Source organism: Carassius carassius, chromosome 29 (assembly GCF_963082965.1).
Source record: "Carassius carassius chromosome 29, fCarCar2.1, whole genome shotgun sequence".
NCBI classification, from domain to species: Eukaryota; Metazoa; Chordata; class Actinopteri; order Cypriniformes; family Cyprinidae; genus Carassius; species Carassius carassius.
In genome coordinates, this window is record NC_081783.1 from 19,721,467 (window position 1) to 19,735,366 (window position 13,900).

Below are 13,900 nucleotides of genomic sequence, written 5' to 3' on the forward strand. Positions count from 1 at the left end.
GAATTCATTCAATAACATCCGGATTATCAAAACCAGAGGTAGCATATGAAGATTTATGTTTCACCACAAAGTATGTTCCCTCTACAAGACCCATTTTGTCCAAGAATGCAGTTGTGAAAATGAACAACAGGCTCATTTACTAGCCGTTTCCAAGAAGCGTGCACCACATACCCTTTAACCCACAGACATCAGGCAGACATGTAGTTATGTGACCAATTTAAAAGCACTTATGGAACTTAAATGTGTTCCAACACATTTTATCCTTGAGGCAATATTTCTTTAGAGAAAAGGTCTTTCCCTTAAAACTGTCAAGTGTCTCAATCCCTGACAGTCACACGTTAAATGAGAGATGGCCGTCTGATATGACCCATCACATTAACATACAAAAAAAAAAGGTTTTTTTCTAGATGGTTCTAGAAAAAAAAAAAAGTGGCTATTGAGAAATTTCCCTCATCTTCTAAAATTGCACTTGATTCAGTTCCTCGATGAAATTTTTTTTTTTTTTTTTAAGTCACATGAAGTATTTCCAGAGTTAATTTAAAAACTCAACGCAGCTACCAAACGGAAATGAATATAAATAAATCGCAGATGAGTCCAATAACTCAACACAGGAGCAAATTAACCTGTGGAACACAAATCCTAATGAATCGGTGACCTAATGAAGTGAATCTCATGAAATCTGGTCAAGAACATGACCAGGTCATATTTCATCCCAAATTAAATTAGATATTGCATAAAGAAAATGAAGTCTTCTGTTAGGTCCATTAAGATTTAAGAATTACAAATTTGGACCATTGATTTCATTTCCCACCCAGATCTCATTACCATAATGTCAAACTAATATGCAAAAAAATAAGGCAAATAAGGCAAAAAAAAAAAACCAAAAGTCATTATTTACGCACATATCATTCCAAACCTGTAAGAATCGAACACATATGATATTTCAATTAATAATAATAGCCAAATACTTGCTGGTAGCCTTTGACTTCCATGGCATTTGATTCACATTATGGAGGTGAATGGCTACCAACAACTGACAGGTTACCTACATTCTTCCAAATACCTTCTTTTTTCCTGTTAAACAGAAGAAATAAACTCTTACAGGTTTGCAACAGCATGAGGGTGAGTTAATGATAACAATTTTCGTTTTGGGGAGAACTATCCCTTTAAATTGAGAAATATCATGCTTAAATGTGTTGTATTGATTTTTTTTGCCAATTTAAAAACAAATAAGAAACTCTTGTATTAAATAACTGAAAATTCGAAATATAAATCTCAAATTAAAACACTGACTTCATTACAGTAATGAGAAGTCAATGGAAAAAAAAAATATATGTATATATATTTTGTTTTACATCGACTTTTCATATATATATATATATATATATATATATATATATGGGAACCGTCATGACCAGATTTTCATGACATTCAAACATTTATGAACCCATGACCAAGTTGAAATCATACGATGCATTTCTGTTCCTTGTTATGAATTATGAATTTAGTTTTCTGCATTAGGTTATCTGGACCGTCTGTAGTCATTACACTGAATCTGAATGAGGCATTTGAAGTTGCTGTAGTCTCACTGTCTCTAGCTGTAGACTATCTCTCCTCCTGTTGGTCAGAGCTGGCCTTTTGCTCCGCCTCCTCAGTGGGTGTGTCCACTACTGGATTAACAAATCCCTCAAAGTCTTCATCACGGTGGTCCCCGCTGTCCTCTGGATGTGCGCTGACAAAGTCGTTCTCCCACTCCAGAGCATTGGAGTCCTCCGAGGTGGAGGTGGGGCCACTGTCCAGCTGTTTCCCGCCGGGACGAAGGGCTGCACGTAAAATGTCCTCCTCCGTTTTGGAACGCTCCCATGCAGGACCCATCCGATTCATTCCTGTACAATGCCACGTATTAATTCAATTATGAATTATGTTAACCTCACAGGCTCACCTATTTAGAATTTATGAATTGCATATTAGAATGATTTCTGTAGGGTCATGCAACACTAGAGTAATGATTCTGAAAATCCAGCTTTGCATCACAGGAATAAATTACACTTAAAATATATTACAATATAAAATAGCTATTTTCGATTGTAATTATACTTCAGAATATTACTGTTTTATATAATACAAACACGTTTTTATAAAACCTGTACAAAAGTTTTCTTTAAAATATGAGAACATTTCAAATGTTCACAAACTCTTGTGTAATATTTAAATACAGCAGATAATAAACTAAGAATGAACACCATATTTTTACTTAATGTATTAATGTTGGTTAATGTGAGGAAAAATATACTAATAGTTCTAGTTTGTTCATGTTGCATTGATGTCATAAGACAAATGCTGATTTAATAAGTTCATTAATAAATGTTACATTTTGCACCAACCTGTGTTTTTAAGCATCACATATATATTCTAGTAAACTATTCATATTTTGAATTTTCGACATGAACATGAACTAAGATAAATGCTGCATAAGTACTGTTAATGTCAATAGATATGCACCAACTGCAATTCAAAACTATTTAAATATTTTTAATGCAAAAAAAAAAAAAAAAAAAGTAACCTAATAAATTATTAAACACTATTAATCCTCCACTTTGGACAAAGTTAGATGTTCTCTCACCGGTCCGGACCACTAATGCAGAAAACTGGCTAATTCCAGTCCTTGGCCAGTCGATCAGTGCATCTCTACATGTCAACTAATGTAGTTAACCGATCCCAAAAAATAAAACCATAATGCAAAGTGTTACTGAAATGTTGAAAACAAGTGCTTAGCCAGACCTGACTTGGATGTGGCATTTAAAGCTCAACTCAAACTGCCATGTTTTGACTTGACTCTTGCATATAATAAATGTTAACTGAAGGCAAGAACGTTCAGTGAAGTGACTCACCCTCCTCATCCTCCCACTCCAGGTCCAGTGAGGTGGCATCAGTCTTACTGGTGAAGTCCCAGCTGCTCTCTGTGTTCGGGGTCACAACATTCGTCTCAGAGCTGAGTCCTAAACACACAGAAAAAAAGACCGTTTTTTGCATTTAGAGATGAATACGCTTTCATTGAAATTCATTTATTCTGTAACATTTTAATTGAAATGTGTAAATGGGAACTCACTGTTACTGCGAAACGCTTCAGATTGAGTCTTCACACTCTGCAGGTAGACCTCAAACTCTGCATCTGAAGCTTTGCTGCAGGAACACACAGTTACATCAGCCATCTGCAAGACTTCTGTTATCACCATAGATGTACTGTATGTAGTGAGACTGTGGACAGCATGACAGTCTTATGAACCTCTTATTACAGCAAAACTGCAGACGCGGATGATCATTCTGGTGCTAAATCACTGTGATTTTATCAATTCCTAACAATTAAAAAACACCACAAGAAAGAACCGCTAGCACACTTTACTTTTTTTGTGTGTGAGCTGAACCCCTTCAACTTAAACAGGGTTTCTGCAGGGTTTAATCAGTCAAATTTAAGATTTTTTAAGACCTTTTTATGATTATTAGGATTTGAATTTATGACCTACACAAATTACGATAAATAACTTCAGTCATTAAAATTCCTTTTAAAAGTCTTTTTTTATTATTATTCACTTTCATTGAAAGCAACACATTTTATTATTTAAAGAGTTATTCTATTATTTCATAAGATTAAGAAACTGAAGCCTTCGCCTTCTTTTTCTTGAGTATCAAGAACACAGGAACACTTAACAATTGTAACATTGTAAAGTAACATTGTAAATTAACAATTATTTTATGGCATTACTTTGCAAAATAACAAGTGTTATTGGTGTTTGGTCACAGTATTCAACACCCACAGTCAGGGCCGTAGCTGGGGTTTGCGTGGCCCCGCTGAAGGTTGTACCAGTGGGCCCTGTTTGAAATTGTTTAATTTTTATGTTCGTTAATTTTTATTTATTTTTGCTATTTACACAATGTTTAAGTTTTTTTCAAGTTTGTAGGTGTCCAGGTTAGGGCTGAAACGATTCCTCGAGTAACTCGAATAACTCGATTACAAAAAATGATCGAGGCAAATTCCTCTGCCTCGAAGCCTCTTTTAATTTATTTTAAATCTCACGTCAGGTTCTTTCGCAATGATTTTTTTAATGTGACACAACGTGTTTACGTCACCCACAAAGCGGAAGGAGACAAGCGCTGTGTCCGAAATCGCAAACCGCAAGGAGTCAACAGTGTTTTGATTTGAGGGCGCGTGCAAACGTAAAGAGAACGTCGTGGCATGTGTCCATTGCAAGATAGAGCTGGCATACCACAACTAGGGCCCTATGATTTCCGCGATGCAGAAAACGCGGAGGGAATCGCGGAATCCAGTCATAAAAACGGAATTTACAGTTTAACGCGGAATGGCACGGAATTTGCCAAATTTTGAATGCATTAGTCAAAAATAGGTCATTGCACTTACATCAAATCACGATATAGACTAATATCTGTAAATATTAAGCCGGAACAGTCTATTTAAATATGAATCCTGCATGTTCTGTGTGTCTCTGTTAATGAATGGAGCAGAAGCACATCTTCCTTTATTAACACACACTGAAGCGCGCGTGGCGTAGGGTTGTGCCAATAGACGATAGTATCATGTATCGACGATAGTCAGAGATATCGACATAAGCAGATTTCTCTGTCGATAATCAAGACGATATTAGGCTCATTTTCCTATTAATGTATTAGATTATAATAATAATAATAATAACTATTATTTTTATTAGGCTGCTTATTAAAATAAAACTGCCCAGCTATTTCATTTCAGCATCGCATTTCACACACACACACACACGCACACACGCACACACGCACACACAGCGTGTGCGAGCGCAGGAGGATTAGAGCCTGTAGTCAGTGAAACTGTCCGCCTTGACTCTGATAACTCGTTAAATCCATGAAATGAAAGAGATAGAAAACGAGGAGTTGGTGTCCCACACATTTAATGGCTGCTACACGACAACACGCTCTTCTCATACATGACAGATTAACTCTTTCTTGGCGTTACAAATAAAGTAAAGACAAAATATTAACAAGGCGGCAGAGCGAACTTATCATCCATAGTGGTTCTCACGTAGACCTTCTATTAGACTTATCACTTATAACACTCACTATGTGGTGATGACCAGTGTTGGGGAGTAACTAGTTACATGTAACGGCGTTACGTAATTTAATTACAAAATTATTGTAACTGTAATTAGTTACAGTTACTACGAAAAAATGAGTAATTAAATTACAGTTACTTATGAAATTTTTAACGATTACAAAGGGGATTACATTTGAATGTTTACACACATCCACATACAGTTTTAGCTGATTTATTTCCCAAATTGCACTGACTATTCTGAGACATACCGCCCTAATAATTTCCAGGATGCGGAAATACAGTCTGGTTCGTAGAATCCAGTCATAAAAACGAAATGCCTAACGCGGACGCAATATGCCACATTTTGGATGACTAAATCAAAAGTAGGTCAGTACACTTGAATCAAAACATGTCATGGACTAGTGTCTGTGAATATTAAGCCCCAAAAATGCAATATATGACTTGCACATTCTGCCTGTCTGTGGAAATCAGGCGCGGACTGGACACCGGGAGAACCGGGAACATTCCCGGTGACCTCGCAGCCGATTTTGCCCCACTATTTAATATCATTATTGTATAATTGCCTGCCGAATGTACTAAAGCAATCATTTGCGAATCCGCCATTTGATAATTAAATCTCTAATAAGTCATGAAGTGTTAGTCATGACTCGCGCGCTCTCCGCGCCTCCGCCAAACGGTTTGGATCAGACTCAGAGTAATCAATGCGAGAGAGAGAGAGAGAGAGAGAGAGAGAGAGAGAGAGAGAGAGAGAGAGAGAGAGAGAGAGAGAAAGAATAGAGTGGACAGCTGGAGCAGAGAAGCAGAACTACTGTTCAGGGTTTCAGGTCAGTTTCATCTGTAAAGATGCTTTTTTGGCTTTGTTTTTTTATTTATTTAATCAAGCAGCAGCACGTTGCTCATCAGTCATCACTCAAAATACTATATAAAGGACATCATTATTATCTGTTGTAATGTTACAGTAGTAATTTAGCTGAAAAAAATTCCGATTTTTTTTATAGGTTTAGGGGGAGCTACGACAGACAACAACACCCTTACGAAAATTAACATTTTAATATTTAACTATAAATCCAGAGAAAATGGTTACTATTGTTTAACTGTGATAACCAAAAATGTAAAATTATTTTACAAATGTATTTATTTAAAAATAAATACAAATCCATTTGCAAAAAAAATAAACAAGGTTATTTTACTTTTATATAGGCTAATAAAAGCATGGTTAATTTTTGTAAGGGAAAAATATGACTCGTGTACAGTATTAGGATTTTTCTATAAAGCTATTGTAGTATTGTAGAGTATTGTATTGTAAAGTATAGTTTTGTTCAATCTTGAGTATTAAAGTCATGAGAGAGATGCATAACAGGGCAAAATAAAGAGACTGAAGAGAAAAATGGAAGTGAAGGTGCAGTTTAGGAGAGAACTTTTAATTATTTTGCATGTCCCCAAATTAAAGATTTAAAATAGATAAAAAATAGTTTTGTCCATGAATTTGTTTGTATGAGTTTGAATTTTCCAGTCTGATTTTTTTTCCCAGTCCGCCCCTCCTGTAAATTAATGGCAAAGACATGGTTTCATTTACTAGACATAGGCCTGCTGAAGCTCGTGGTGTTTCCAACCCCTGCCGCCTCAATATAGGAGTAAACGAGCACATAAACACAATTTCTAGAACTGCTCTGTGTCTCTTCATGTGCATTTTACTTATTTTGAGAAAACTATCATCATATACAAAGAGACAGCAGTTTAAAAAAAAACACCAATGTTTCAGGAGTTTAGTACACAGAATACGTCACATGCTTATTAGATAACTGTATTTAAGTTGATGTATATGCTTTTATTTATTATTCTTTAATTTTCACAAATTTAGAAAAGTAATCAAAAAGTACTCAAAAGTAATTAGTTACATTACTTTAATAAAGTAATTGAAAAAGTTACACTACTATTACATTTTAAACAGGGTAACTTGTAATCTGTAACCTATTACATTTCCAAAGTAACCTTCCCAACACTGGTGATGACGTAGAAGGACTACGTGAGAACCACCATGGATGATAAGTTTGCTCTGCAGCCTTGTTATTATTTTCATGCACACCGCACTATAATGTGATGCATGCAAAATACAGAGTTTTGGCCGTTACTAAGTCACCATCCACAAACAGACGTACATCGTCTGCAGATAGAAGGTGTTTCATTGCACTTTAACAAGTAATCTGAACGGCCTATATGTGCACTATTTCAAACGAGCCCTCACTGAGTTTAATGCCACAGTTATGTTAGAATGCATCTCATTCTTGTTTCTGTTGCGGTGCGTCGAGCTCGTCATGAGGCGCGTGGTCCGGAGCACTGTATGACTGATGCAATCAGTTCAATTCAACTTTACTCCAAATATATGAACTTACCTGTTTTAAATACTTTATATTTAACTTGTTTGTTTATGCCCAATATTAGTGTTAAACTGCTGGACTTTAAATGAAATCTAATATTGATTTTCACCGTTGACTGATTATGCAGAACATTTAGACTAATAACTTCCGCACACAGATGCAAATTGTCACAGGATGCATGATATGACAGTTGTGTCCAACTATATACATGAACGTAGCTGTTTTAAATACAGTATTTTTATATTTAACATTAGTTTACTAGTATGTTTTAAAGTATATTTTTTCAATTATTGGTGATTCCATAGGCTCTCTCACGCACCTGCACGGTTTAAAACACAAGAACAAAGAGTCTCTCTCTTGCGCCACCCATGCACGATAAGATCATGTATCATCGATCTCACGGGCTGACGGGCTGACGATATGACGATTTGAAAAATGACCATATCGCCCAACACTAGCGTGACGCTCGCGGTAATTTCAGCGTCTTCTGTCTCACTAAATAAGGATGTGAACACATGAACAACATCTACAGAACTGCTCTGACACTCACTTCATGAGCATTTAACCGTTTGATTGGAGTAAAACTAGCGTCATATCACATACACAGAAATGTTAAGGTACGTCAACCCGTCAAAATAAAAGTCCGCTTAAAGACTATTGTTCAGCAGAATGTACATAGCCTACTACAAAAAAAAAAATGTGTATATATATATATATATATAATTATTTTTTTTAAGGCTTAATCACACAACATTTCTTCCATGTTTTATTTTTTATAGTAAATCCCCTTTGTTTACCAAAAAGTTAAGAAAATGCTGAATAATCTTTGTTCCCAATTTTATATGTAGATAGATAGAAAAAACATTTATATTTATCTATTTAACTAGTAGTTAACTGTATTCTTTGGGTATAATGTCACAGTTTGCTTATACTCACATAAATGTATATTTAAAATTATATCTGGAGTCTGAATAATTTTTGGTTTGACTGTGCATTAATTCTTGTTAAAACTACAAAGGAATTCAATCAAGAACAGTGAGTGATTTTTCTTTCATTTTCTTGCATTAACATTACAGCAGCCAGTAGCTAAATTAGGCGCGGTCACTTTAAGAGACGATGAACGCATCTTTTTCCTCAACTGTTTACTTTCACTTAAGAAATAACTGACAAATAACTGAAAAAAAGTTTTTCCGAGCATACTTTCCAAGGCGGGTATTTTGACATATTTTGTATGTATTTGTCGGCATAAGAGCAAAAAGAAGCAAATTCAGTGTACAAGCGTTTTGAGACGCCTTTCTCTGCGTGAGCCCTGAACACCATTCGGCTCTTTCACATCCTTTTGTTTGTTCAAAACTGCGATTAGTATTAGTTCGTTCATGTGCAGGAGAGACTGTCCGTGATACGCGTCTCTCTCTCTCTCTCCGCACCGAACACAGCGCGCGAGTAACCAGTTACTCAGTTCAGCTTTTCCGCGTCTTGTGTTTGGATGCTTGATACCGATTGTTAGCGACGGGCTTGAGCCAGCTACTAAATGCACCGTCCTCGAGCCATAGATCGTTAAAGGTACATTTTCAGACACTGAATTTTTTTTAATTTACAGTCAAATATTACAAGTCTGATATTTCTTTGTCTTTTAGTATTTTTTTATATTTATTAACAGTATTATCAGTACAAATAATAACGATAATAATTATTACTATCATTATTATTTCTATTATTTTATAGCCATATTGATATTATAATCACAACATTTTGGCCAAATTGTGTAGCCCTACAAACAAGCACAGGTAAACTGGAGGTATTTATTTTTAACTACTATTTAAAAAAATTGCAAGTAGTTAATAATACTTTTCAAAAGGTACTAAAATAAATATATTAAAACATAATATTAATTCTATATAAAGCTCAAAATAAAAGGATGCTGTTTTTGAAGAAACGTCCAATTTCATTTGTTTGCAATGCAATGACACTCATACGTTATACTCACGGTTTGTGCCGAGGGTCTTTGCTCTCTGGTTCTGATCTGGGTTTGGTCCTCTGCAGTGGCTGCTTTCCCTGAAAACACAACATGTTAAAAATGACGACTGACTCACTTCCACTAATATTTCACCATGCACTATGGTATCGCTCTGATTTTCAAAAAAAAAAAAAATTGCAGTGCTAAAATTATTTCTAACTGTTTGTGCCAAAGTTTAGTGCCCTACTGGGAAACAGACACCAAATGCAATATTAGCAGATGGTCAAACACACAAATCATGGTTAAAGCAACATAACAGGAAATAAAAATGAAGAGGACATGAGGGCAAATTAAGAAGAAAAATGCTACTAAAACAGGAGGAAATGAGAGATGTGTTGTTTCGTTAGTTTTAAGTGGAGAAGGTTTTCTTGGAAGCAGATCGATTTTACTTTTATCTGCAAATAAGTGCCGAGTTTATTCACAAGATGCTGATCAATATTAGACTATGGACCAATGTTAAGGGCCTTCAATCCTGTCTATAACAATTCATTGCAAGTCATAATCTATATACAGCATATTTCAAAGATGAGTCTAATTTTAACCAAAAAAATAAGATTCATGATATACAATGCATAGCTTACGGACTCAAAATTTGCTATTACACAGAGCTGAAGGCGTGTAATAAATGAAAGGGGTGTGCCTGAAGATCAGTGGGCGGGGTTAAGAGAAGGGCTGGGCGTGCTCAGTACGAACGCCTCACCTCCTTTAGCTTTTGTTCCTTAGCGAGCCGCGCTGCCTCGCGCTGGGCTGCAAAAACAGCCTCCTCTTCTAGCCTTAACTTCTCCTCTTCTGCCACTAACTGGGCAGAAATCACAACAAAAAGGGAAGGTTAACTAAACTCAGAAACAAAGGCAGGGGTGAAAAACCAAAGCAATGGAACACAAAAAAAATGAAAGCATAAAACTCAACAAAAGCTCCAACTTAAAGGTAAACATTGTTTTGTGGCAACATGCTCTGAACTGGACTATTGAAAAGTCATCATGAAACTGATCCATTTCCCATATGATGACCTGCTGTACCTCTGCTTTCAGCTTTTCATCGATCAGCGCCTGTTTGTCTGAGATGGCAGCGTAGCGATGCTCCTTCAAGTGATTAATCTCCTCTTCACTCACGGGTCTGGACCAATGACAGAAGAAAGAGTTGAGTTCACAGCCTCCATCAACCAATCGAAATGCTGATCTGAGAGGAATGTGACTAATAACAGTTGTAACTTACTCATAAAATGGCTAGTCTTTACTATCTACTTAGGGTCCCATCAACTTCCATTGTAATTTATTTGTTTGTGCATGGAATTCAATGGGACCCAAAGTCTTTAATTACCAAAATATCTTTTGCGTTCCAAGTTTGGGACAACATGATGGGGGGTAAATGATCATAGAAATTTCATTTTTGGTTGGATTATACCTTTAAGTGACATTTGGATACAGTTTAAACAGTTTGCAATACTCACATTGATACAACAAAACTGAATTCACTGTCCTCAAATCTAGACTCAATACTCTCTTCAAAAGTTCATTATGCAGCAAAATTTGTATTTGATTATGAAGAGAACATAATCCAGTGCTAAAAAAAAAAGACAGTTTTCAACTAAATATTAACTAAAGTGTCTGCAGTATTAAAAAATTAAAAAAATTAATAAGTCAAGCGTTTAGTGACTCAAATCTAAAATACAGATAAAATAACCTGGATTAAATAATATCATACCTGGGGCAGCTTTGTGAACTCTCACCCTGAAAAAGAAGACAAAAGTGTTGACGTCTAAGCAAAAGAGGAATATTGTAAAATCGTGATTGTGGTTCTGTCAGTTTGTCCTCACCTCATCGCTCTCCACGAGGTTCTCAAACTGTAACCAAATGTATAGAAGTCACTCAAACTGCACAGTGATTTATTTATTTTTTAATAAAAAATTATCTTCAGTTTTAAATGAATTATTGTGGCTGCACCTCAATGGTATAGTGTTCCCCAGCTGTGCTGCTTCTGAAGTACTTTGACCTAATGTCAAAAAAGGAATAGTCAGTCATCAGGCCAGGCACGTTATATGTGAGGTAACATTAACTTCCTCCTGGGAGAGTGTATTTAAACACTTCAAAACATGATTTAAGTCTGGTTCTATTTTAGATCTAATGTATGGAATCTGAAGACATCACACATGATGACGACAAGACTAACGTCCCAGGGCGGATTCACCAAAGGACTCTGGGCGTGGTCCTGAGATCAGACATCAGCTAATGCGGAAACTGGAGTAGCACTGATGAATCTGAATCATTTAAGCGAATCGGTTCGTTCGGACATATCGTTTCAAAAAGGATTTGAATCATCGTTCAGAATTGTGAAATGAATTCGTTATATATATATATATATATATATATATATATATATATATATATATATATATATATATATATATATATATATATAGTAAATTTTACTTAAATGTTAATTACATACTTGATCACAATAGGAGTCACTTAATTCTTCCAAAGAGTGAAGTGATTCTCAAACACAATGCGAATTGACTCAAAATAACAATTAGAAAGACAATCATTTCCAAAAGAACAATTCGTTCTTGCAATGAACATCACTAATGAGACTGCTATCAGTTACTTTCTACTAATACAATATCTGGCTATTTAATGTAACAGTAAAGTTGTATTAACTGTTTTGAGTCAATTGTTTTCAAAAGATCGAGCGTTTCTCAGCTGTTCTCTGGCTGCTGTTCGATGGTTTTCCAATGAAATGCACCTGACAGCCGGCGAATCATGCAGCCAAAGATCACAGATACCTTTCTTTTCCCCACATTAAATAACACTCCCCATGAATGACTCACCCTCCTCCTCTTTGTATCCTGTTTGCTTCCCTTCTAAAGAGCCCAAAACATTGAGCCCAGCAGTTCCCCATGGCATGCACGGATCAGGTGTATGTATCAGCTACTCTTCCATCCCGGATCCGTGTCCTGCTTCTTTGCGCACTGCTCTGGACGCGAGGACTTTATTCTGCATGACTTTGAGCTCTGGCACGCGACCGGTTCGCGCAGGTAAGTCACCTGTGGACACTACGCTCTCGCAGCGGCATCATTCATCGCCCATGGCTCGCCTTCTCAGCTCTGGCCTAAAAGCCTTTATCTTCTTCCTGACAACTCATACATGTGATTAATGTTTAAACTACGGCAAGTCGCGAGGCTCAAGTGCTGTAATGACGCGACCGAACACTAGGGGCCGACAGAGATCCTCCGTATTTAAAATTACACTGGTTACCAGAGTTTTTTCTCTAATAAATCAAAGTTAGGTTACTGCAGGTGGTGTTAATAATGAAGAACTATAAATATATAACTATTATAAGCGTTATATAACAACTTGCCTAAATAGGCCTATATATAAGCACTTGTTATAATAATGTACTGTATAAGCTATGCTTGCCCTAAAGTATATTTATTTAGCCAAAAATGAAATTTCTATCACCATTGCCTCCCCCTTATGTCACTTCTAATCTGTATGACACCTTCTGTGTCCTTTCTGGATTTCCTTTCTAGAAATCCTACTGTCTGTCATATCATTTACCTTTGACTAAATTCATAGTATAGAATGGCCATGTAAATATCATGTAAATATATTTTTGCGATCCAAGCTTCATGCTCCCATTTGACATAAAAAAAAATGTAGGAAGATAATTTTTATTTAAAAAAAAATATTAATAACAACAACTTCTAATTTAAGTGAACTCAAAGCAATTTTCACATAAACTCATTATAATAACTGTCATATTTACCTGTGTCCTTCAGAAAGAATACAGAAATTGAATAAAGTTATCAAACACTATATTCTAAATTAAATATAGATGAATCCTAAAACCTACAAAAGTTATTGATTTAATATTTTTAATTTTCTTCTTTGATTAACAGACATCGCAGCAGCTAGGTTAATTGGCTTCTATTACTTTAAGAGCTAGCTGACATGCATGCTCATAGTTTCATTCCAGCTTTAAATGTGGCATTAGTGATTTCTGGTAGCCAATGTTGATTTATAATCACCAAAATAAAAGGGTAGGGACTCGAGGAAGATTTTATTTATAACCAAAACAAACAAGGAAAATAAAGTCGCGCCACATGCGCATAAACATTCACGTTCACACTATCTGCTGACACTCACACTCACACTCCGCTGCTGCTGCTTCCTTCCCAGAGTCCTCAGGTCTCTCTCTCTCTGCCAATCCTCGGGCGGCTTAAATACGCTTCCCCATGCCAATCACTGTAACAAGATCCAGGTGTTACTTGTTTCTCACTTGAACCACTTACCACCGCTCGTCTCTTCACTCTCTCTCCCGTCGCAGACCTCGCTGAACCACGCCTCCCCCACCACATACCCCCACCGCCCGACTCAGGCCAGGGAGCCATCCGGCCTGCAG

General features: G+C 36.2%; 1 protein-coding gene across 2 annotated transcripts; it reads right to left on the minus strand.

The window, feature by feature from the left end:
- Positions 1-1,374: 1,374 nt before the first annotated feature.
- On the minus strand, positions 1,375-12,637 carry LOC132109841 (AP-1 complex-associated regulatory protein-like). Of its 2 annotated transcripts, XM_059516224.1 has the most exons (10): positions 12,327-12,637; positions 11,443-11,491; positions 11,316-11,342; positions 11,204-11,229; positions 10,519-10,615; positions 10,200-10,298; positions 9,470-9,537; positions 3,110-3,183; positions 2,892-2,999; positions 1,375-1,886 (listed from the first exon to the last, which is right to left on the minus strand). In XM_059516224.1, the coding sequence occupies exons 1-10, from the start codon at positions 12,395-12,397 to the stop codon at positions 1,606-1,608; spliced, it is 900 nt and encodes a 299-aa protein (XP_059372207.1). In that variant the 5' UTR covers positions 12,398-12,637; the 3' UTR covers positions 1,375-1,605. The 2 variants fall into 2 exon arrangements, with proteins under 2 accessions (XP_059372207.1, XP_059372208.1); XM_059516225.1 differs by lacking the exon at positions 10,200-10,298.
- Between the last annotated feature and the right edge of the window lie 1,263 nt (positions 12,638-13,900).